This window comes from Dunckerocampus dactyliophorus, chromosome 1 (assembly GCF_027744805.1).
Source record: "Dunckerocampus dactyliophorus isolate RoL2022-P2 chromosome 1, RoL_Ddac_1.1, whole genome shotgun sequence".
Taxonomy (NCBI): domain Eukaryota; kingdom Metazoa; phylum Chordata; class Actinopteri; order Syngnathiformes; family Syngnathidae; genus Dunckerocampus; species Dunckerocampus dactyliophorus.
In genome coordinates, this window is record NC_072819.1 from 50,400,602 (window position 1) to 50,421,909 (window position 21,308).

The following is a 21,308-nucleotide window of genomic DNA, read 5'->3' on the forward strand; positions in this document are numbered from 1 at the left end:
TTTTATACTTTAAAATCAGTGTTTAATAAGTGTGTGAGGCATATATAGTTTAATGACGTATGTGGTCATTCATGCAATTATCAGAAAGGAACTGAAAACAATTCTCATCGAATCTGTTTATTTTGGTGCCGTCGATGCATCCAACCTCAATATTTGTTCAATGTTGACATCTAGTGGCAATCAGACGAACTGCACTTTTAAGCACCTGACCACCAACCTCCTCCTTGAACAAGTAGATTCAATTTATTGTTGTGGGAAGCTCATCGTATGTCTTTAAAATCCCAGTTTAAAGCATGGTACCAACCATGGTACCAACAGATGTTTTTACACAGTTGTTCACATGCAAGACACCTTTGTCATGCAGTAACTGGTGCGGTGTGTAATTTCCCGCTCTCACTCCAGTTTGGCGCTCCGCTTACACTCTTGGCTGCCCCTCGTCCACGAAGCTGAGCTGGGTGGCGTGATCTTCCCACGCTGCCTCCCCCTGGGGTGCCGTCATTCTAGAGGGCTGGAGAAGAGGCTGGAAGTCAAGCTCAGGAGGTGAGTGCACATAAAGGGGAGGTGTCAGTTGTGGATTAGAGTGGCAGAAAGGGCGGTGCTGATATTGGGAAGAGCTGCAGGTTGGTGGCTCAACACTTGGTCCTGTTAAGTCCAGCAGAAGAGGTGTGCAGGTCGATGAAGAACAGAGGGACGGGATGGAGAATGAGGCAGAAAGCGGCATGAGCGTGTGCTCACGGGGAGAAGTGTTAAGTGATGGCGGAGCTGAGCAATGACACCCGACCGGAGGGTTACCGGAGGTGAGGATTTGGGAATCGGAACAGTGCAGGGGGCCACACTCTCCTGCGTGTGTGCTCCTGCAACCTTCAAAAGCCTTCATGCTCAGCGGAGGAGATGATGGCTCGGGTTCCAGGAGGCGCTGAAGATGTCGGTCCTCTGCATGCTGGGTAAAAAGTGGCGGTGCTGGCGAGCAGCCGTGTGATGAGATGCTGGGAGGTGGTGTCACAGCGCTGGGCATCAGCAGGGTGGAGGAGTTGTGAAAAAGTGGTTTGAGAAGTCGCGTCATTTCCTGAAGCTCATGACGCACAGTGGTTACCTGGCGGGAAAGAACCTTCATCTGGTTCAAGAGTAGAGGTAAAGGTATTAGGTCACATGAATCCACACCTTATGGGAGTTCAAGTGCAGCAGACTTGCCTCGCGTTTGAGCTTAGAGATAGCCTGCATGGTGTCACGGTCATATTGTTCCTCTGTGGACAGACGTGTACAAAAAGGCATCACAGAAGGTCAAGGACTCGTGGAAAGGATGCTGGTTTGTGTGTTACCTGCTGTCGCAGAATCAGGACTGGCGAGAAAACTCTGTGTGGAGCTGGGAGTAAAATCAAACTTTGTGGCAGAACCACTTTGATTGTCTGTTTCAATGCCGTCCACAAATCTGAATGTAAACACAGATATCAGGAATATAAGGAGCAATCAGAAAAGGTAGACTAAAATATTGGTCACCTGTGAAATCAAGAAATAAACTGCTGAAACACAAGAAAGTATTGTCCAGCCCTGAGGTCGGACAATTCTGAGAATTGTACCATGCCTCGGCGTATGCTACGAGACCCCCGTTCAGTGACTATTAAAGGGTCAATTTTGCTGTCTCTGTGGCTTTTTTTTGCAATATATTCTAAAAGAAGTATCGGCTGCAACAAAGGTTGTGAAGAGAACAACATGATAAGAAAGCATAGAACCAAAGTTAGTTTGGAGACTCGCATTCAAAGACAATACCTACTGTCAATGATATCTGTGACACGATTCACTTTCTCTTCATGCCTTCAATAGTCATTGAAATTAAGAATCCATCCATCTATCCATTTTGTTCTGCTTATCCAGGTCCAGGTCGCGGGGGCAGCGGTGTTAGTAAAAGCCCAGACTTGCCCGTCTCCGGTGACCTCTTCCAGTTCCATCGGGGAGAGATGGAGGTGTTCCCAGGCCAGCTGCAAGACATAATCTCTCCAGTTTGTCCTAGGTCTGCCCCGGGGCGTCCTCCCAGCTGGGTATGCCCGGAAAACCTCACTAGGTGTCCAGGAGGCATCCAGACTAGATGTCCGAACCACCTGAACTGGCTTCTCTTGATGTGAAGGAGCATCAGATCTACTCTGAGCTCCTCCCGAATGATCAAGCTTGTCACCCTATCTCCTTGGATCCACAATCTTGTTTTTTCGGTCACTACCCAAAGATCCTAACCATAAGTGAGAACGTACTGCAGATCACCCTGTAAATCAAGGACTTTGCCTTCCAGCTCAGCTCTCGCTTCACCGTGGTGGTCCGGTACAGCGACCACATTACTACGGTCACTGTGCCGATGAGCCTGATGATTTCACGCTGCAGCCTTCCCTTATTCATGAACAAGATCCGGAGATAGTTGAACTCATCCACCTTTGGCAAGGCCTCACTCCCAACCCGAAGAGTGCAATCCACCTTTTTCCGTCTGAAAACCATGGCCTCAGATTTGGAGGTGTTGAGTCTCATCCCAGAATCTTCACACTCGGCCGCGAACTGCCCCAGTAAACGTTGACTGAGGACGCGTTCAGGACCATATCAGCCGTAAATAGCCGAGATGAGATCCTAAGGCAGGGCCGCACAGTGGCCTCATGGTTAGCATGTTGGCCACACAGTCAGGAGATCTTTGAGATCTGGGTTAGAATCTCCGTTTGGGCATCTGTGGATTCTGGATTTGTGGATTCTGCATATTGTCCCCGTGTGTGGGCTTTCTCCGGGTACTCCGGTTTCCTCCCACATTCCAACAATATGCATGTTAGGTTAATTGTCCATCGGTATCACCGTGAGTGTGAATGGTTGTTTGTCTATATGTGCCCTGCGATTGACTGGCGACCAGTCCAGGGACAGGCTACAGCATACCCCCGCGGCCTGAGTGTTGGATGGATGGAGATCCTAAGGCCCCCAAACTGGATATCCTCAACACCTTGGCTGCACCTAGAAATTCTGCTTAAAATTCTTCATCAAAATTATGAACAGGATCGGTGACAAAGAGCAGCCTTGGCGTGAACAGGCTTGACTTACTGCTGCCAGTGCAAACCAGGCTTCTGTTCCGGTTGTACAAGACCTAATGGCACGTAGTAGCGTGCCATGATCATTGCGCACTTACCGCAAATGACAATATCAATATTTATCCACTTCTCTCCTTTTTAATTGTGAATTGCAACCACTCGAGTTAGTCCTTCATTTTCCCCTACATGGCCAAGACGGCGATGATTGAGGGTGGTTAGGCTCCTTAGCTGCACACTCACTCATTTGTGTTAAGTGTAACACCCAGATACGAATGGCGCACTGCATTTTGCCGTACACTCAAAATGCTACGTGTAAGTACAGAAGTACATAAATTGAAACAGCCAATGTTTCATCCAGCCTTTCGCGGCTGACTTTGAGGCGTGCACGCATCTGCATCCTGATTAGAATGTGTACATCCCACTAACTCAAGAGATCAGTGACTGTTTTCATACCGAGGACTGAGCTCTGGCTGCAGGCAGCTGAAGCTCACCACGGGGATCTGCAGGCTGGTGGGCCGGGTGAGGTCGTTCACCAGTCTGAAAGGTCTTGGTGGGAGCAGAGGGGAGCGTAGAGGGGAGCGCAGGGGCGAGCGCAAGCCTCGTCCAAATCTGCCCAGGGGAGGAATCTTTGGGATAGGTGAGCGTTCTCCCTCCGAGTTTGACCCCTCCTCATCCTCCTTGATGGAAGGAAGCTTCTTCACCAGTCCTCCGTTGCTCTCACAGTCAGCCTGAAGTGGGAAAGATGTGGCAGACTTAAACAGTACAATGTATCCTACCTTTGACAAGGTCAAATATCTGCAAGTTTCCATTCCAGAGTTGCACTGGAGCTGAGCTTCATTCACTTCATCATCTCTGCAAAGGAAGAACCAAGCAGCACCATTCACTCCTGTGCAGAGTCTGTCAGGGGAGGAATGTGTCTTTTCACATCCATCCCTTCCTTTCCTCTTTTTCTCAGCTTTCACCATTGTCTGACTCCCCCGCCACCCCATTTCTTTCTTCCCCATCCAGTCTTTGGCTCACGTGCGAGCAAGACTGGTATTTTTAGATCACAGAGGTTTAAATTTAGCTGAGGATTTTGCTCGGGGGGGAAAGGAGCGGAGTGGGGAATGTTTGGGATGTGTGTGCGCTGCACGTGCCATGACAAGGCTGTTAAGCAAATAAGCGTCTCTCGGCATGTGTCAGAGCCAATATGCTTATGGTGTGTTGGCGTGCACAAGCGTGAGTTTGCATGTACAGTGGCACCTCGTTTATCGCGGGGGATAGGTTCCCAAAATAGCCCGCAATAAGTGAAATCTGCGAAGTAGCCAGCTATATTTCTGTACAATTACTGTACATGTTTGAAGGCTGCAAAACCCCTCACACTTTATAGACTTTTCTCAGACTGGCATTAACATTCAACTCTCAAAGTTGAAATTTTGTTTGAATTTAAATGATCAACTTAGGAGATCGGACACAGGAAATTAAGTGACTCACGCATATTTCACTCCTCTGATCGTGGCTTGTCCGTTAGGCTGTTAAAACACATTCGTCCTCCTCACCCTCCATGAACCGAAGACTCATTTACACTATTCCAGGCGCCCTACAGCCGCGTAACTTCTGCCTTCATTCAGCATGTATGAAACAGGCAGTCTTGCACAAGGAGACTGATGGTCTACAGCCAATCAGAACACAGAACGCAATGGGTGGGTTCTCCCTTAGCCAATCAGGAGACGAAATGTCTGGAAACATTTTCAACTCTCACATGAGTGTACAACACCCTGTACTGGTAGCAGTAGTAAATACATACTAATAAATAATAACAGACACATGCAACAGAGCACCGAGAAATCACTCTAGTACACCACAAGGACACAGAACACAATGCGCGTTCATACGCTGTTAAAAAAAAACATGCAAAATTGCACTGAAAACAAATCCGCAAAAGAGCGAATCCATGAAAGGTGAACCACGATGTAGTGAGGGAACACTGTACTGTGGTACCTCGGTTTTTGTTGTTAACGGACGCCATCTTCGTATTCTGCGATGAGTTCTGTCTTGAATTCAATAGTGTTTACCTTCTTTAGCAAATTGCTGGCGCTCGTAACTTTCTTTGGCCCCAAGGCGGGTTATTGGGCAGTCGCACTCAAAAAAGTCACGGACAGCGAGTCACCAATGCTGCTTTGTTTGGGCACTCGATTGTTCGAAATGTGAGGCTAAATTTTGGTGACATTTTTTGTCAAAAACCAAATCGTATGAAAATTGGAGCGTCGGAAAACCGGGGTTTATCTGCATGTGCACACGTCTGCAGGGCGTATGTTTGTGCACAAGATGGTCCACAGCTTCCCTCCCCCTGCAGCCTCCTTTCATCCTGATGTTTTTCGACGCCTTGTCTGCATGTGGGTTTTATTCTATTTTTATCCAGCCAGGGGTGACCCCACCCCTCCCCCGGCTCGTCTGACAGCACTATTTTTAGCCCCACGCTGAGTGGAGAAAACACTCCTGCAAGTCTAAAGACATTACTGCACGTGTGTGTGACTTGTTTGCAGTCGCTTCAGACGACAACCGGTGTTTAGTTCAACACGGGGAAGCAAGTGGAGTGTGCACGCAACAGCCGAGGTCCGCTCGTAAGCGTCTGGCATCGGAAGCAACCGCATTTAGCTGCCATCCTTAACCACTGGCTGCATCTCAGGAAGGAGACTGCTTTCTTTCCCTGGTCCAGATGGCTAATCATTGTCAAAGTACAACGCCATTGCTCCACAACGGTGCAAAGTGTTGGGTGGCAGAGCATGTGGCACAGCTGCGACTAATCTTCCAAAACAGATGGATTCAACTCATGGCTCTTAGCCAGAATCTTCTTTCAGGCATTTAACGGGACATTTCGCTTCTGCCTTTCACGTTTCTGCAAAAAAAAAGTTGTTTGCAATGAAGACATATAACTTGAATTCTGTTCTGATGAAGGCAGTGATGACGAGTGGGGATGTCCAATAATATCGCAATTGTTTTTTCATCAAGCATTAGTTTGAGGGAAGAGCTGCTGCCAATATCGGTATCGGTTGATATCGGTAATGAAGTGCTAGACTATATCTGTAATGAAGTGCTGAACAATATCGGTATATCGGATGTCGGTATCGAGCATCTCTGATGATAAGATGCCTACAAATATTGAATGAAAGCAGCACTTTAAGTCTAGTGGCTTCCGTTTTTTTCCATTTGCCATCTTTTGTGGATCACCAGGAGGACTGACAGTCTACGTCAGATTGGCAGCTCACCTCATCGTGAAGAAGGAACAGGGTCCAGACTGGTTTTCTGGTCTGCTTTGGGTGATGATCAGAGGAAATTAGAAATAAGATTCTTTCACAGGATGCTGCACTTGATTCTTGCATCCAGGGACAGATGCAGAACATGCCAGAAGGACGTGCCATCTGGCCGGGGAACATCTTGGGAACCCCCAGGGGATCCGCTGGGTCTGTGTGTGACTTTTTTACGCCCTTAATGTATCGTAGTCTGCTCAATTTATGGACTGTACCTCCATGCTGTGTCCTTCCCGGAGGTTATACGTTAGGTCGTGTTGGATCTCGGAAAGGAACTTCTGGGCGTAGTCGGGGTACAGGCAGAGAACCTCACGGAGGCCTTTGAGGCTGATGTACTGCAGGTCACAATAGGTCAGCGCCTTCACGCAGGCATTGGTCTTAATCACTTCCTCCTGCGTCAGACAGTCCGAGCCAATCAGGTCGCCTCGTCCTGGAATGTGGAGGAAATATTTGATTAAAAGTTGAATTGCTTTTACCCACGGTCCAAACAGGAGGAAGATAATGCGCAAGGGATGTCCCGATCCACATTTTTTTGGCATCCGATCCAATTTTTTTTTTTATAGTCTTGCCAATCTGATCCGATTTGGCACCGATCCTTTCTTTGGTTACAATTGAATATGGTTATGGGAATCGCGCTTCGAAACATGAAAAATAATGAAAGCAAAGTATTGCTGAATGTACTTTTTAATTACACAGCACGACCAGCAATGTTTGGCTTTTGTAACAAACCTCTGTGAGTCAGGTCCCTAATCCAATGAAAGACCCAATAAAAGTCCATCAAATTGGAAAAAAATGGTGTGCAAAAATACTTTTAGGGTAGGACTAATCATTTGACATGGTTATAGATCAATTTGTGGTGTGATTTAGAATATATGTAAATATTTTTAACAAACTCATGTAAGCTATTTTTTGACACCCTTATTTTATACCCCCCCACAGCGTTGTTGTGTGTGTTGAGGTCACTTGACGGGAGTCAGTGGACAGGTGAGCGGGCTCAGCGCATCCTGCAGCTCCTGCTCCTGTCCTCCCATAACGTTAGTGGAATCCTCACCCGCTCGGTTACACTCTCTTCAACGCAGTAGTAATTTATTGACGGCCCCCCAGTATAAACAACCTGCGGTTAGAGCAGCACTTCCCGCACGGGCTCCCTGCTAATGCGCTCGTATTTTTCTTCACTGAGGGATGAAGATGCATTTTGAAGATGGTGATATGTACCGTGTTGAACTGTTTTCTCCATTTTCTGCCTTCCTCTGTATCACACCCCCAAATTTACAAATCCAGAGTGGCACTGCCCAAGCAACTTGTGTGCGTGGAGCTGTGTTTCCTGGAGAAGAACGCCAACTCACCTCCTGTGAATGAGCCCACTAGGGAAAGGCATGACAAAGTGTGTGTGCTAGTGTGTGTTTGTTGCATTATGTTGTGGAAGTGAATATGTGCACCCCCCCAGCCCGAGATGTTAATGAGGCCCTCTGCAGGCACAGCTCACTTAATGAGTTCCACTAAGCTAATTCAACCAGTGTTGCCATTTAGCTTGATAAGGAGATCTCAGATGATTCCTAAGCTGTTTGGGGAGATGGAGATGGACAAAAGCTTGCAGACTGGCGGGAGGAAAAGTGTTTTAGATGCACAAGGTAAGAATTCTGGGGCATTCATGACTGTTGTTATTCCCAGTGCATTATTTGTAATTTGTGGGTGCTTACTCTTTATGATAACTCTAAGTTGTCTTTAACTTAAAGTCCCGTCCACTTGTAGACACAGAAAAACATGCGGGGAGTTTGTTTTTGAGCCACAATATGCATCGGGCGAGGTTTGCACTCTACACCGTGGTGTTCTACAGTAGTGCTGTCCATGGTTCTGAACTTCAGAGTCCTGCTGTTTGAGTACCACGTGAAGAAAAACATGTTCTTTCTCACCCAGAATGGCGAGCACAGTGTTGTCCTTCAGCACCTCCATGGAGCCGGAGCACACAAAGTAGATGGCCTGTAGGGCGTCGCCCTGGCGGATAAGGAACTCCCCGGGAGCACAGAAGGAAGTCTTGATAATTAGCGAGAGGGAGCGTAGGCATCCCCTGCTGGCCGACTCAAAGAGTGGCAGCTGTAGCAGCTCCTTATTCAGGTGCATGGCGATGTCGGCCCTCAGCTCGTCTGGGAAGTCCTTCAGCAGCTGGGGAATGCATGCAATTTAAAATATGAAGACGACCAGTTGAATAAGACATTTAACTTCAGTGATCCCTTATCACGGTCAATTGGGTCCACACCCGACCGTGATGAGTGAATTTCTGCGAAGTAGGATTCCTTATTTATAAACAGAATATTTTCATAGTTAGAGCATAGAAAACCGGTTTATGGCCTTCTAAATACGGCTTTTAACATTAGTAGAGCCCTCTAGATGTGAAATAACACCCCTATAGTTACCTTTTCACTTATATTACCAAATATGGTAGACATAAGAGAACATCTTTCTTTTCTTGGGAGAATGAACAGAATAAGAATTTCATTGCATAGTATAACTGCTGTTTTACTATGCATATGACAATAAAACTCTTGAATCTCTTGAATCTTGAATAAAACATATAAAAGACAAAATATAAACTCACACTTGGTTAGCATGGGAGACTTCCTTCTTGTTGTTCTTTTTTTACTTCCTGTCTGTACAGTACTTCCTGCGGGTGGCTATTATCTCACCAATGTAACGTGACAGACATCTAGTGACCAGTGTAGTCTTTAGTCTTCCATCAGTTAGGCTTGTGTAATGGTCTGACATCATTCGGTTTGTGCTGCTCATCATTTCACAAAATGTATTTACTACCTCACTGACGTCGATGCCGTTGTTGACAGACCAGGTTGTCTGGAAACACTCCATCATACGTTGCTCAAGGGCTTTGGGCAGCCGGTGCACCCGGATGAAGTCTTTCAGATCCTTAGTGCGGGTGTGGTAAAGGGAGCGACGTGAGTACATCCTCTGGATGATGGCGGTCACGTTGCCGAACACCACGGCATGCATTAACGCTACGGAAGAGACAGACGTGAAAATGAAAACCATGCCGGCTGTCAAAACTCTCAAGTGTGATGTTTTGCACACCTCCGATCAGCATGGTGCAGATGGAGAAAATCTTCTCGGAGTCCGTGTTGGCCGAAACGTTGCCAAAGCCCACGCTGGTCAGGCTGCTCAGAGCAAAGTACAGCGACGTGACGTAGGAACTCCGCATGGACGGACCACCACTCAAGGACATCCCCGTACCACCGGGCGACCTTGCACGTGGTCTGCTTCCGTTCCATTGGGCCGCGCCCAACAAACCCGCCCCGTTCAACGGCTCTGAGCTGTTCCACTGGCTGGAATTGATCAGTTCTGGTGTCACGGTTCCTTGAGGTGAATCGGAGACCCCCAGTAGAGAGGTCAGTGGCGCCAGGAAGTATGGTGTACCCAAACGTTTGGCAAGCTCATGAAGCCATCCTGTTGGGGTGTAAAGGAGGGTAAATTTAGAAAAATCTGTTAACAGTGGATTATCTGTCCGCCAGTCGACAAACTGCAGTGCAATGACCTCCTATCTTGATTTACAGGTTCATGATCGGGACTTTTTGGTGTGTCTTGTGGGCTTCGAGGCACACTTGCCTTTACCAGTGAGTGCTGCCAAACGATTGTGTGGTATGGGTCAGTTATTTTGATAACTTCATGTCTTGGAGATACAAACAAACTGAAGTGCACACTGTCGGCTGCATGGCTTGAGCTGACCTTCAGCATTATTAGCTGTAACAAGGCAGAAAGGGCAGCGCCGTTGTGTCTTTTGAAATAATTGAATCCTCGCTTCTGTCGTTGCTTTCTTGGCTGCCGCACGTGTGACCAAGAATAACAGTCAGCCCCGCCAGCATCTCACAGCATTGTTTTTATTTGCGGCGAGCGCAGTGGGAGGTGAGACAGATCACCGTCATTGCACTTGTTCTCCCACAAATGGAGCACACTTGCCACAGTCTTCTTCACGCTCCGCCGACGGAACGATGCGCCGCTTGGTTTGGTTTGGGTATGGTTGTTGTTTTTTTTCTCCCTGTCCTCACTGCCGGTTTCTTTTGATTTGCAGATTCTGGCGCTTCTTGACTGGGCGGGGTTACGAGGCGCAGCTGCGGCCAATTTCCCATCAGCACCATTCTGTGGGACTGCAGCTGCTGCGAGATGCTGGATTGATGTTTTGCATGTGCTTCTCGTCAGCTCCATTCATCTTATCGCAAAGTTTGTGTCTACACTTTTGTGTAATTTGTATAGACATCAGGTCTATTTCCTTTTGCATCTGTGCCTGTGTCGGTTATTTGCAGCAATGTAGCTTCACCTTTCCTGCTCCAGAAAGTATTTCTGTGTGTTTGAGCTTCCCCTAGTCTTCTAGTCTGCACCTTTACAGTCACATGACACTTTGTTTAGACCTATATTTGGATGCATGCAGCTGCATGGCTCTCTTGCTATTATTGATTGTGCTGTCATGCATCTTAAAGGCCCCCAGATGACCAACTGCATCACTTTGCTTGTCTTCCAGCATTCATTGCCACAGTGGCAAGTTTAGTTTAGTGCTTGCAAAAACACCTTGCTCAGAAGTTGTGGTGTTTGTGGAACTGAAGGCCAACTGTTTTTTTTTTGTTGTTGTTGCAAGATTTACATGCAGGGCTGCCCCTGGCCAAATTGGGGCCCTAAACACAATTTTTCATGTGGAATTTTAGTGCAAAATAATAACAGAACACAAAAAAACACTGTTCAGGGCTGGGATTGAACCTGCGCCTTAAATGGCAGCAGCTGCACCATTACACCATCAGGGTCTGACAGACAGATTGCTTCTCTTTTTGTCCTCCTCCTGCCTCGGGCAGCTGACTTGGTGCTCCCCCATGGATGGTGGGGCACTGCACAGGGAGGAGCTCTGTTTGCATATCACCGAACATTTACATTACCGTAATTTCCGCTGTATAGGACGCACCTGTGTTTAAGCCACACCCCTCTAAATTTAGAGAGAAAAGCAGATTTGCGCATACATAAGCCACACCAGACTATGAGCCGCACGTGTCCACGTCATAAATGGCATGTTGTGGCACGCACGAGTCTGTGAGGACCAGGCAGCTCTATATTTGACAGAAGCCAATCATGAGCTACGAGAAAACTCACGACAAGCTTATCAACCCATCGGCTATCGCAGGAGGTCATTACTCAGTACAACAGTCTGACTCACGGTGAAAGAACGCTAAAATCATCACACAGCAACTTAACACTCAAAAGGTAAGCAAGAGACATACAATACTAGTACCAATACTCAGTATGACAGTTTGACTCATGGTGTCCTCTTACAAACAACATTAAACTCATCACACAGCAACTTAACACTCAAAAGGTAGGTAGGAAATGTACAATACAAGTACCAATACGAGTTTAGCATAAAAAAACAACTATTTTAATGGCTTCCCATCATGCATTTATTCCCAGCAAAGCATTTCATTGGCCGTGGCTGCTGGGGCGCTGCGATGATTTATTCAGATGCCTCTGTCCACGAGAGGGAGGCTCCCTTCATTACACCCCAGCAGCCATGGCCAATGAAATGCTTTGCTGGGAATAAATGCATGATGGGAAGCCTTTAAAATAGTTGTTTTTTATGCTAAACTCATAAATTGTATATTTACTACCGACCTTTTAAGTGTTAAGCTGCTGTGTGATGATTTTAGCGTTCTTTGTAAGATGACAGAGTGAGTCAGACTGTTATATTGAGTCATGGCCTCCTGCGATTTCCGATGGGTTCACAAGTTCGTCGTGAGTTCCCTCAATAGCTCGTGATTGGCTCCTGCCAAAGAAAGAGCTACTGTTTCCTCACTGACTCGCGAGCGGTACAGTATTTAAACGATTAGTAGTAGTTCTTAGTAGTTCCAAAGTAAAGGAGATCTCACAAGATTAGAACATGGCCATAAATTAGACGTCAGGGTTCAAAGTTTAAAAAAAAGTAACGTAAATTACAGTAAATCCATAATCCTGCCGCTCTTGTGCCATCCAGGATTCACAAACCTATGTCCCAAGAGGTGGGGCTGTTGCTTTCAATCTCGCTGCGGCCAATGAAGTACCAGACGCATGCCATCCAGTGGGCCAGCAGGGCAAAGGTGGACATGAGCAGGGTGAGCACCACAGCGCTGTACTGGGAGTAGCGGTCCAGCTTCTGCAGGAGTCGCAAAAGGCGTAGGAGACGCACCGTTTTCAGCAGGTGCACCCCGAAGTTCTGGGTGATGGGCGTAGAAATGGGCGTTGAAAAGTGTGCGTTTGCGTGCGTCTGTTTCTTGGTGTGCGCTAGACTCACCACGCTGATGTTGAACGCGTATAGCAGGTCAAAGGGCAAGGCGGCAATCAGATCCACAAACAGCCAGGATGTGACGTAATGAATGCAAATTGAACGGGCGTCATACACAACCTGGCCAGAAGTGCTCACATAGGTGGTTCGAAAATTCAGCACGATATCTGACACAGAGAAAAACAAACAGGGAACTTTCAGCAGCACAGTGAAATACTGATGCAAGTGTAGCAGCAGCCTCACCAATCATAAAGAGAATCTCCACCAGGATGTCACTAACACTGGGCGGATTTCGTGCCGCCGACCCGCCATCCTCTCGCACCTCTACTGCCGTGAAGCAGACATTGTAGGGAACCGTGACGGCTACGTAGAAGGTCGCCAGCAAGATCAGCCAATCCCAGCCGGCCTTGAATGCGCCGTAGTGCAGGAGGATGAAGCGGGACTTCTGGATGTCTGCCACCTTGTACTCTGGTACTGGATTAGCGTTGGCTCCCAGAACACTCTTGTTATGAAACAGGCAGAAGCAAGCATAGGGATCAGTGAAGGAGCCGCTTATGAAAACACAGCAGTACTGTCCAAGTGGGGACTTCTGACTGAGCACAGCACCAGCAGTTCTCACATTGTTGATATTCAGCTTGCTCTTGGTCTTGTCCTGTTTCTGAAGATGTCCAGATAGCTGATAGAGGACGGCTCGACTGCGGCGGCGCTCCATGTTGAAGCCTGCAGGGCGGCTGATCTGGTGTACCTCCAGCCCAGTTTCCTCATCTGCAATGAGGAGGATCTGTGACCCACCTGCAAAACGCATGCTGGATCTTTCCATCAGTTTCATTGTTACATTTAGAGATGCTCCTTATCGGCTTTCTTACCGTCTGTACATTTTCTATGCCGCTTATCCTCACTGGGGTAACGAGTGTGTGCTGGAGCCTATCCCAGCTGATTCGGGCAAGAAGCGGGGCACACCCTGGACTGGTCGCCAGCCAGTCGCAGGGCACACATAGACAAACAATCATTCACACTCACATTCATTCATTCATACCTATGGACAATTTAGAGTCTCCAGTTAATCTAACCCACGCAAGCACGGGCAGAACATGCCAACTCCACACAGAGATGCCCGAGCAGATATTGGAACCCAGATCTTCCAGGTCTCCCGACTGTGCGGCCAGCACGCTAACCACTGCATTCCTAATACGTAGTTGCAATTCAAAGAGAAAACTTGGAAATAATCCAGACCGCAGACATACTGAGCATCTTGCTCTGTGCATCACAGCGCAGTTTGATGAGGTTTCACTCATTATCAGCAGAAAAAACGCTACCAATATGATCTGCCAATGTAGGCCAACATGATTGGACATCCCGAGTTAAAATACATTTGTATCTTACCTGTGTCAGATTCATTGCCATGGTCCATGCCCTTGTTTTCTGTGATGTCCTTATGCGAGACCAGGAACAGAACCACCTCACTCTTCTCATTTTTAATGGGCACAATGTCCAGCAGACACCAAAACTTTGACCCTGCGCAAAGAAAAGCGGTTGGAGGACTCACTCTGCTGGGATACAGCAACAGCTCGTACCGCTTTTCTTATACAGGACGATTTCAGTCTTGAACTCCCGCCGCTCGTCCAGAGCTCTCTGCATCTGCGAGGTGAGGCGGTCGCTGGTCTCGCCACCGTACAGGAAGTGACACGTGCAGCTCTTCTGCATCAGCTCGCCTCGGGCAAAGCCGGTCAATTCGCAAAAGCCATCGGAGCAGTAGACGATCGGGTAGAGGGTTTGGACCTGGGCATTCCCCAAAACAAAGTTGCTGTCTGGAGAGGGGGAATTGGAACCATTATGAAGACCAGTAGAAGGGGTTCTCTAATGCATTTCTAAATCACCGGTATGGGAGAACAGTATTTTCATCTGAATGTGTTGCTGCTTTGGAGCACAGAAATGGACCCAGCGGTTGTTTTTGTTTGGTCAGCGTGTACTCGGTACTGAATTAAAGTAATATCCCCAGTGCACCTTCATTAAGACGTTGTAATGTATAGAGCACTTCATTAAAATGTATTGCAGGGCTCTCCTCGTTTGGCCTGAGGATTGAGGAGTGATTCTGCTCCCTTTGAAGAGTCTTCCTCTGGGAGAATTTAACGTGCCTTCGCTCTTCTGCCACTCCATTGTTCCCCCTAAATTATCTTTTGCTCATCCAGCGCAAGTCTGCAGCCTCTCTATCTACCGAGTCGCTCCAATAACCTTCACGCAGAGCTCACTCGAATTGCATGAGCAGCAAAACGTAGCCGTGTTTGTGTTCTAAAACTAGTTCAACCACCTTTGAAGGAATTCAGAATAGAATTCATTGAGTAAGGCTCCATGAATGGGCTCACTGGCAGTATTGCAGATTATTCATGAGAGGAAAATGTGCATGTTAGCATTATGAAATGGCGTCGAGTTATGGGACAGTTGTGCATAATTCATTGTGAAGCAGAGTGAGCTGGAACGGGTGACCCGTGGAGCTACGATGTTAATTCCAGCGAGATCATTAAAGTCCACATATGAGTGAATGTGGACTGAGGAGAATGTTGGCTTTGAAGGCCATGAGCTTCACTGGAGAGACTGAATGAGAGGATAGAAGGAGGAAGAAGAAATTGGGGTGTGAATAAAGCTCATGTAAATGTGCTGACCCGACTTTATTTTGACAAGAGGAACAAGGCGGGCCTTGGTGCCTGTCCAATCAAGTTTTAAATGGAACTCTTTTGCGGAAGAGAATCTCACTTCAATGGGCGTCCATAATGCGTTTGTATTTATCTGTATGCTTTTCTCAGAGGAAATGACCTCACTGGTTGCGCTGAATCGAACGTGAATGGAGCCGAACAGCATCGGGTTGAGACATTTTTAACAGTGCTTACATGCAGCGGTGTATTGTCGGTAGGCAGATTACAATATTATCACAATATCGGTCGTAATCAAAACACTAGCAATGTCCCGATCCGATCTTCAGGATCGGGATCGGCTGCTGATCCTCTGTATTTTGAAGAACGGACAATATCGGCTTCCCCCACGAGATGGGATCGATCTGGTTGCCGTATCACGTTTGTAACTCTAGGCGCGGCCACCCCACTGGCCATCTAGACATTTCAGGTATCAACTTATTGCCACCCCTATGTGAGTAATGGTTTCACCTTGGCCACCCCAATGAGAAACTTCTGGCTGCGCCACTGCTCGCAAGGGAAGTGCTGCTCTAACAGTTGGTTGTTCAAACTAGGGACCGTCAATAAATTACTATTACGCTGACGTGAGTTTTTTTTTTATTTTTTAAAATGTCATGTATTCTAAATCCCACCACAAATTGACCTATAACCACATCAAATGATTAGTCCTACACTAAAAGTATTTTGCACACCCCTTTTTTCAATTTAATCTTTTACTGGATGGACTTTTATTGGATCTTTTGTTGGTTTCAGTCCTATTTATCAGATCTCCTGCAGGTTGCATTCATCATTACAGAAGAATCCAATCGCATGAAGGTCAGCCATGGCATCCCACAGGTTTCCTTGCTAGGACCTGTACTGTTCAGCCTTTATATGTCCCCCTTGGACAATATCATTACAAAACACTCCCTTAATTCCCACTGCTATGCAGATGACACACAGCTCTACTTAACAATGAAATCTAACCCAAGTAGTCAGCCGTCCAGTCTCCAGGCATGTCTTCAAGACACCAAGAGCTGGATGACCTCAAACATTTTACTATTAAACTCAGATAAAACTGAAATCATAGTCCTTGGTTGCCAGCACCAGAGACGAGATTGCAAATGGTCTCTATCACTTGATGAAGAAGGCGAGAGACCCTGTTGAATTCAAGAAATAACTCATCGCAAAACACGAAGGTGGCGTCCGTGTCGCCTCCCTCGACCTATAAAATCCTGCTGTGATGCAAAATAACTTCTACAGTATCTCGCAAAGGTTTATTTTTGATGTGTGAGTGTGAGAGATGAAAAAACGTTTGTTGCTGACACGCACCGATGAGGGAAACATCCTTGCACTTTGGCAAAATATGTAACCCACGATATCCGTGATGCATGATGTCTTTGAGCGAGGTGAAACGAGAAGTGCTTAGTCAGCGGACACATGCACAGATGAGCACTAAAAGATGACAGATGAGTGTACAGGATTCTTTGTTTGCCATTTCAAACTCCTTCACTGCAAAGTGCACTTTCACTGTGAATCATCCTCAGCCCTCCCTTCTGTCACACAGTTACTTTGCGCCTTCGGTGCGTCCCATTCACTGACTTTCAGGGTTTTGCGTGTGTGTGTTGCACACAATTTGATCTGTCAGGTACTTTTACCGCAGATGCTGATTATGGCAAGCGCAGACAGTGAATGTTTATTAAGCTGCGTCTTCTTGTTGCTGGGAGTCATTATTGGGGCAGCTATTGCTAAACTTTCCCAAGTCCATTTTTGCTCCTCTTAACTGAAACAAATGGCAACCGCACCCTTTTGGCTGGTGACAAATACGGCCGCACACTTCCTGGGTCAGCCAGCCTCATTAAAATTCCCCGACTGTGCTTTTACTTCATATCCTGCCAAGGTTTGGAGGCTGCGCAGCAATCATGAAGAAAAAGCTCAACAAGGGCATCACTCCAGTCATTGTTTTCTGGCTCCAACGTGCTCCTAGTGTCACCATTCAGTGCTTGAGTCAGTGGTCATGCTGATGTAGAGGGGCCGCCTTAATCTGTCGCCATGTTCCGCACTGATGTAGGCCTACGGTTTGCTTGGAAATTGTCGCTTGCGTTGACAAAGTGCGTGAAATTTCCGCTCACGCTGACGCTCGATTCTGCGGAAATCTCTTGTATTCCGACCTGTTCTCATTAAAGGTGACGGTGTGGAGGTGGTTCACACCTACAAATACCTGGGAGTGCATCTGGATGATAAACTGGACTGGACTGCCAACATAGATGCTCTGTGCAGAAAAGGGCAGAGCCGTCTGTACTTCCTCAGAAGGCTGGCGTCCTTCAAAGTATGCAAGAAGCTGCTGAGGAGGGCTGAGGAGGCTCCTTTCCATCACGGACAACCAGCATCATCCAATGCAAAGCGTCATCTCCCAACAGAAGAGCACTCTCAGTGGCAGATTACTATCACTGCCCTGCTCCATTGAAAGACTGAGCAGATCATTCCTCCCTCACGCCATGCGGCTTTTCGACACAACAGAGGGGGCGCGGTAAAAACATACGCAAGACTGGACTTACAGTATTAAATTATGTTGTATTATTATTATGATGTATTATTATCACTCTTTATGTATTATTGCACTACAAACTTGACATGATCTGTCCCCTATTTCTTGGTTTATTTATTACTGTCTATTTCTTATTTTACTGGTTTTTATTTTATTTTGTGATTTAAGTGATTAAGGTCATCATGACATTTTTGGATATGACATCTATCTATCTATCTATCTATCTATCTATCTATCTATCTATCTATCTATCTATCTATCTATCTATCTATCTATCTATCTATCTATCTATCTATCTATCTATCTATCTATCTATCTATCTGTCTATCTATCTATCTGTGTGTGTTACATAAGAGCGAGCAACCAAAGTTCATGTGTGGTTGTGAGTGATCTGAGTGAGGTTTACACATTTGTAGTAAAACGATGGGAGGCAGCGAGCGAAGTTCTTTTCACGTCAGCCGTTTTTTTCAGATGGGATTTCGCGTTACTGCAGGGTGGAATATATGTGCACCTGAATACCAGATGGGCCCTGCTTGTCAAACATACAGTATGGTATATTTCTGCAAATATTTAATAAGTATTTACCGACAGCAGGACTCACATGGAGGAATACTTCAATCGGTTTCCAGAAAGCCACAAAAACAACTGGAACTCTGCCTTACTGAATGATTGATCCCCCCCCCCCCAGTTGCATACATTTGGCACAACCCCGCCATGTGCATGTGATGCTTAATTAATACACTGACTCACTGCTTTAATGAGCAATGTACTGTCCGTGAAAAATGCACCCAGACATTTCATGTTTGACTGCACGTGCATATGCAGTCGCATGCATTTGCATCATTTTATCTTGAAACGAGCTGCAGATGTTGCTCATTAATCCTTCGCGTGTGCGTGCGTGCGTGCGTTATCATTCATCAGAATCCATTCACCGGACACATTTGCATCACATGCACAGCAAGCACTGGTCGTGTAATTCACGTGATAACGATGACTTGTTTGAAACATTCACTGCGCAGCTGAAATTCCACACAGTGATTGACAGATAACACTCACGGGTCCCATCGAATCGAGTGGCGATGGTATCCAAGAAGGTGTTCTGAGGTGCGATGAGACCCCGCATCACGGGCATCCGGGACCGGGTCGAGCCGCGTCTCTCCCGGCGCTCCGAGCCATTGCTGTCGCCGGCGGTGGTCACGAAGCCCGGGAGAAACCTGGACGTGGTACCCGGCGCTCCTCCTAGCCCCTGGAGGAGGGCGCCGAGCCGCGACACCCGGGACTCCACGGTCCAAATGTGAGCAGGTGATCCCGGCTGAAAGGAGCAGAGAGGTGCCCGTGGAGGACGGAGGGGAGAGGATGGAAGCGTGGACGGACCACAGCGTGGATGGTCACATTTACGCACGGGTGGTCTGCACCGCAATCCCTCTCCCCCTCCTCCTCTTCCTCCTCCTCCCTTTCTTTCTCTGCCCTCTGTCCTTCTCTCCTCTTAATAGTTTGCTTTAAATATTCATGTGATCCAGCAGCATTCCTAACCCCACGGGAACGTGCATTTGATCGAGTTGATCTTCTGCGAATGCTTCATGGGTGAAGATGCAGGTGATGGAGTGAAGAAGTGGAGGTGTCAACCAAACTGGGGGCGGGTGTTGTTGTCAGAGAGGAGGTTGACATTCTCTCAGCGGTGTAATTTTCAAATCAAATACTGAATGGCCTTCAAAAGTCAAAATCAGATTAAAGGAAGTCCTCAAGAGAGATTATTGAGAACACGAGGCCATCTGTTGGTCAACTCTGGTTGGTAAGTAAAAGCATCTGCATTTTGTCGGATTTTTTGTGGACTGGTACTAAACTACCAACAGCTGCTTGACATAACATGTTGATCAGATTTTAAATTCGGAACTGAGCTACAGCAGCATGCCTCAACAGCGCCTAGCTAGCCGACGTGCCATGTACAGTGCACCAAACTTCAACTATGCAGTGCAGTCTATCATTTAAAGATTCAATGATGCTAAATGCTTACCTGAAATCTATTCCAAAATGAATGAGCCGGGGCGCAGGTGCACCGGTCTACCACAAGATGGTCTCCCCTCAACCATAAATCCATGATTTAGCAGTCATATTTCCCAGCCAACTATAAACCCGTCATTTATCAACATTAGCAGTATCGCCTAGTAAACCACGTTTCAAGCAAATAATGCAAAGTGTTTGGTTCTGTGGTCTGTGTGTGTTTTTTTTTTTTTTTTTACATTTGTGTGTTTCCGTTTTTGTAGAATTCCCGGGTTCTGGAGGTGGGCGGAGCTATGAGCAGCAGCTGCTGCCGCTTGGCAATTTGGTAAGTGGGTATTTAGGCAGTCTAGGCAGCGGCAGGCCCCCCGAGGGGAAATGAAGAATAATAAATTAATGGGTTACAAAAAAAAAAAAGAATTTTTGCGAAAAGTATTGCGAGATCTCGCAAAACTTTACATTTAGAGCATTGTGCTTAAGCTACTTTGGATGTTAGCGCTATGATGCAAGTGTTTACTTACAGGACAAGCAGTGCACACAAGTGAGAGAATCCGATGCATGGTTCATCAATGCCTTTCCTTTAGAGTACCGGAACTCAAAGAGACGCGTTTCCATGAGCAACACCAGCTCGGCCTGGATGTTAGAGTTTTATTTTCAAAAGACGAGCCGAATAACATGTGGTTAGCATGTTGGCCACAAAGTCAGGAGATCAGGAAGATCTGGGTTTGAATCTCCGTTGGGCATCTCTGTGTGGAGTTTGCATGTGTGTGGGTTTTCTCCGGGTACTCCGGTTTCCAAAAAAAGCATGCATGTTTGGTTAATTGGTGACTCTAAATTGTCCATAGGTGTTAATGTGAGTGTGAATGGTTGTTTGTTTATATGTGCCCTGCCATTGGCTGGCCACCAGTCCACGGTGTACCCCGCCTCTCGCCCGAAGTCAGCTGGGATAGGCTCCGGCATACCCTAGTGAGGATAAGCGGCATAGAAAATGGATGGATGGAGCCGAATAACCGCCACGGAATTGGAAACTTGTTTCTATAGTTACAGTATCGCTTTGTACGGCACTGACAGCAGGTGGACGTGGCTCTGCAGATTTACTTTGTTACTTTGCTATCAGCCACCTTGAGACTTTCTCTAAAACCTCATCATCATCAGGTTAGAAATCTGAGGGTAATCATGGACTTGAACAGCCACATTAAATCAGTAACACCCACCTAAAAACATCGCCACAACCAAGGGAATAGTGTCTAAGGCAGATTTAGAGAGACTAATCCATGCCTTTGTCTCCAGCAGGCTGGACGACTGTAACGACCTTCTCTCTACACGAGCTGTAAAACAGCTGCAGTACATCCACAGTGCTGCTGCTCGAGTCCTGACTAGAACCAGGCAATATGAGCATATGAGTCCAGTAGCACTGGCTTCCTGTCGCTCGGAGAATAGACTTTAAAACAGCTC

At 46.9% G+C, this 21,308-nt stretch overlaps 1 protein-coding gene across 5 annotated transcripts; it reads right to left on the reverse strand.

The window, feature by feature from the left end:
• Positions 1-91: 91 nt before the first annotated feature.
• On the reverse strand, positions 92-19,509 carry LOC129186984 (potassium voltage-gated channel subfamily H member 8-like). Of its 5 annotated transcripts, none has more exons than XM_054785804.1 (15): positions 18,912-19,503; positions 14,216-14,449; positions 14,025-14,156; positions 13,261-13,406; positions 12,885-13,143; positions 12,651-12,808; positions 12,365-12,572; positions 9,422-9,793; positions 9,149-9,348; positions 8,254-8,503; positions 6,556-6,770; positions 3,504-3,778; positions 1,320-1,429; positions 1,192-1,244; positions 92-1,114 (listed from the first exon to the last, which is right to left on the reverse strand). In XM_054785804.1, the coding sequence occupies exons 1-15, from the start codon at positions 18,985-18,987 to the stop codon at positions 416-418; spliced, it is 3,387 nt and encodes a 1,128-aa protein (XP_054641779.1). In that variant the 5' UTR covers positions 18,988-19,503; the 3' UTR covers positions 92-415. The 5 variants fall into 5 exon arrangements, with proteins under 5 accessions (XP_054641779.1, XP_054641789.1, XP_054641772.1 ...); XM_054785833.1 differs by having other exon boundaries at positions 717-1,007; positions 1,094-1,114; positions 12,365-12,808; positions 18,912-19,509; XM_054785814.1 differs by having other exon boundaries at positions 12,365-12,808; positions 14,216-14,420; positions 18,912-19,505.
• Positions 19,510-21,308: the final 1,799 nt, after the last annotated feature.

Bases quoted from the DNA above. Each gene is read 5' to 3' on its own strand.
- LOC129186984 (XM_054785797.1), bottom strand. From the start codon at position 18,987: ATGCCCGTGATGCGGGGTCTCATCGCACCTCAGAACACCTTCTTGGAT. The intron at 14,157-14,215 runs GTACGAGCTGTT...TTCTTTGCGCAG, and splicing joins CGTCCTGTATAAGAAAAGCG to GGTCAAAGTTTTGGTGTCTG. The intron at 13,144-13,260 runs GTGAGAACTGCT...TTTCATAACAAG, and splicing joins GCAAGCTGAATATCAACAAT to AGTGTTCTGGGAGCCAACGC.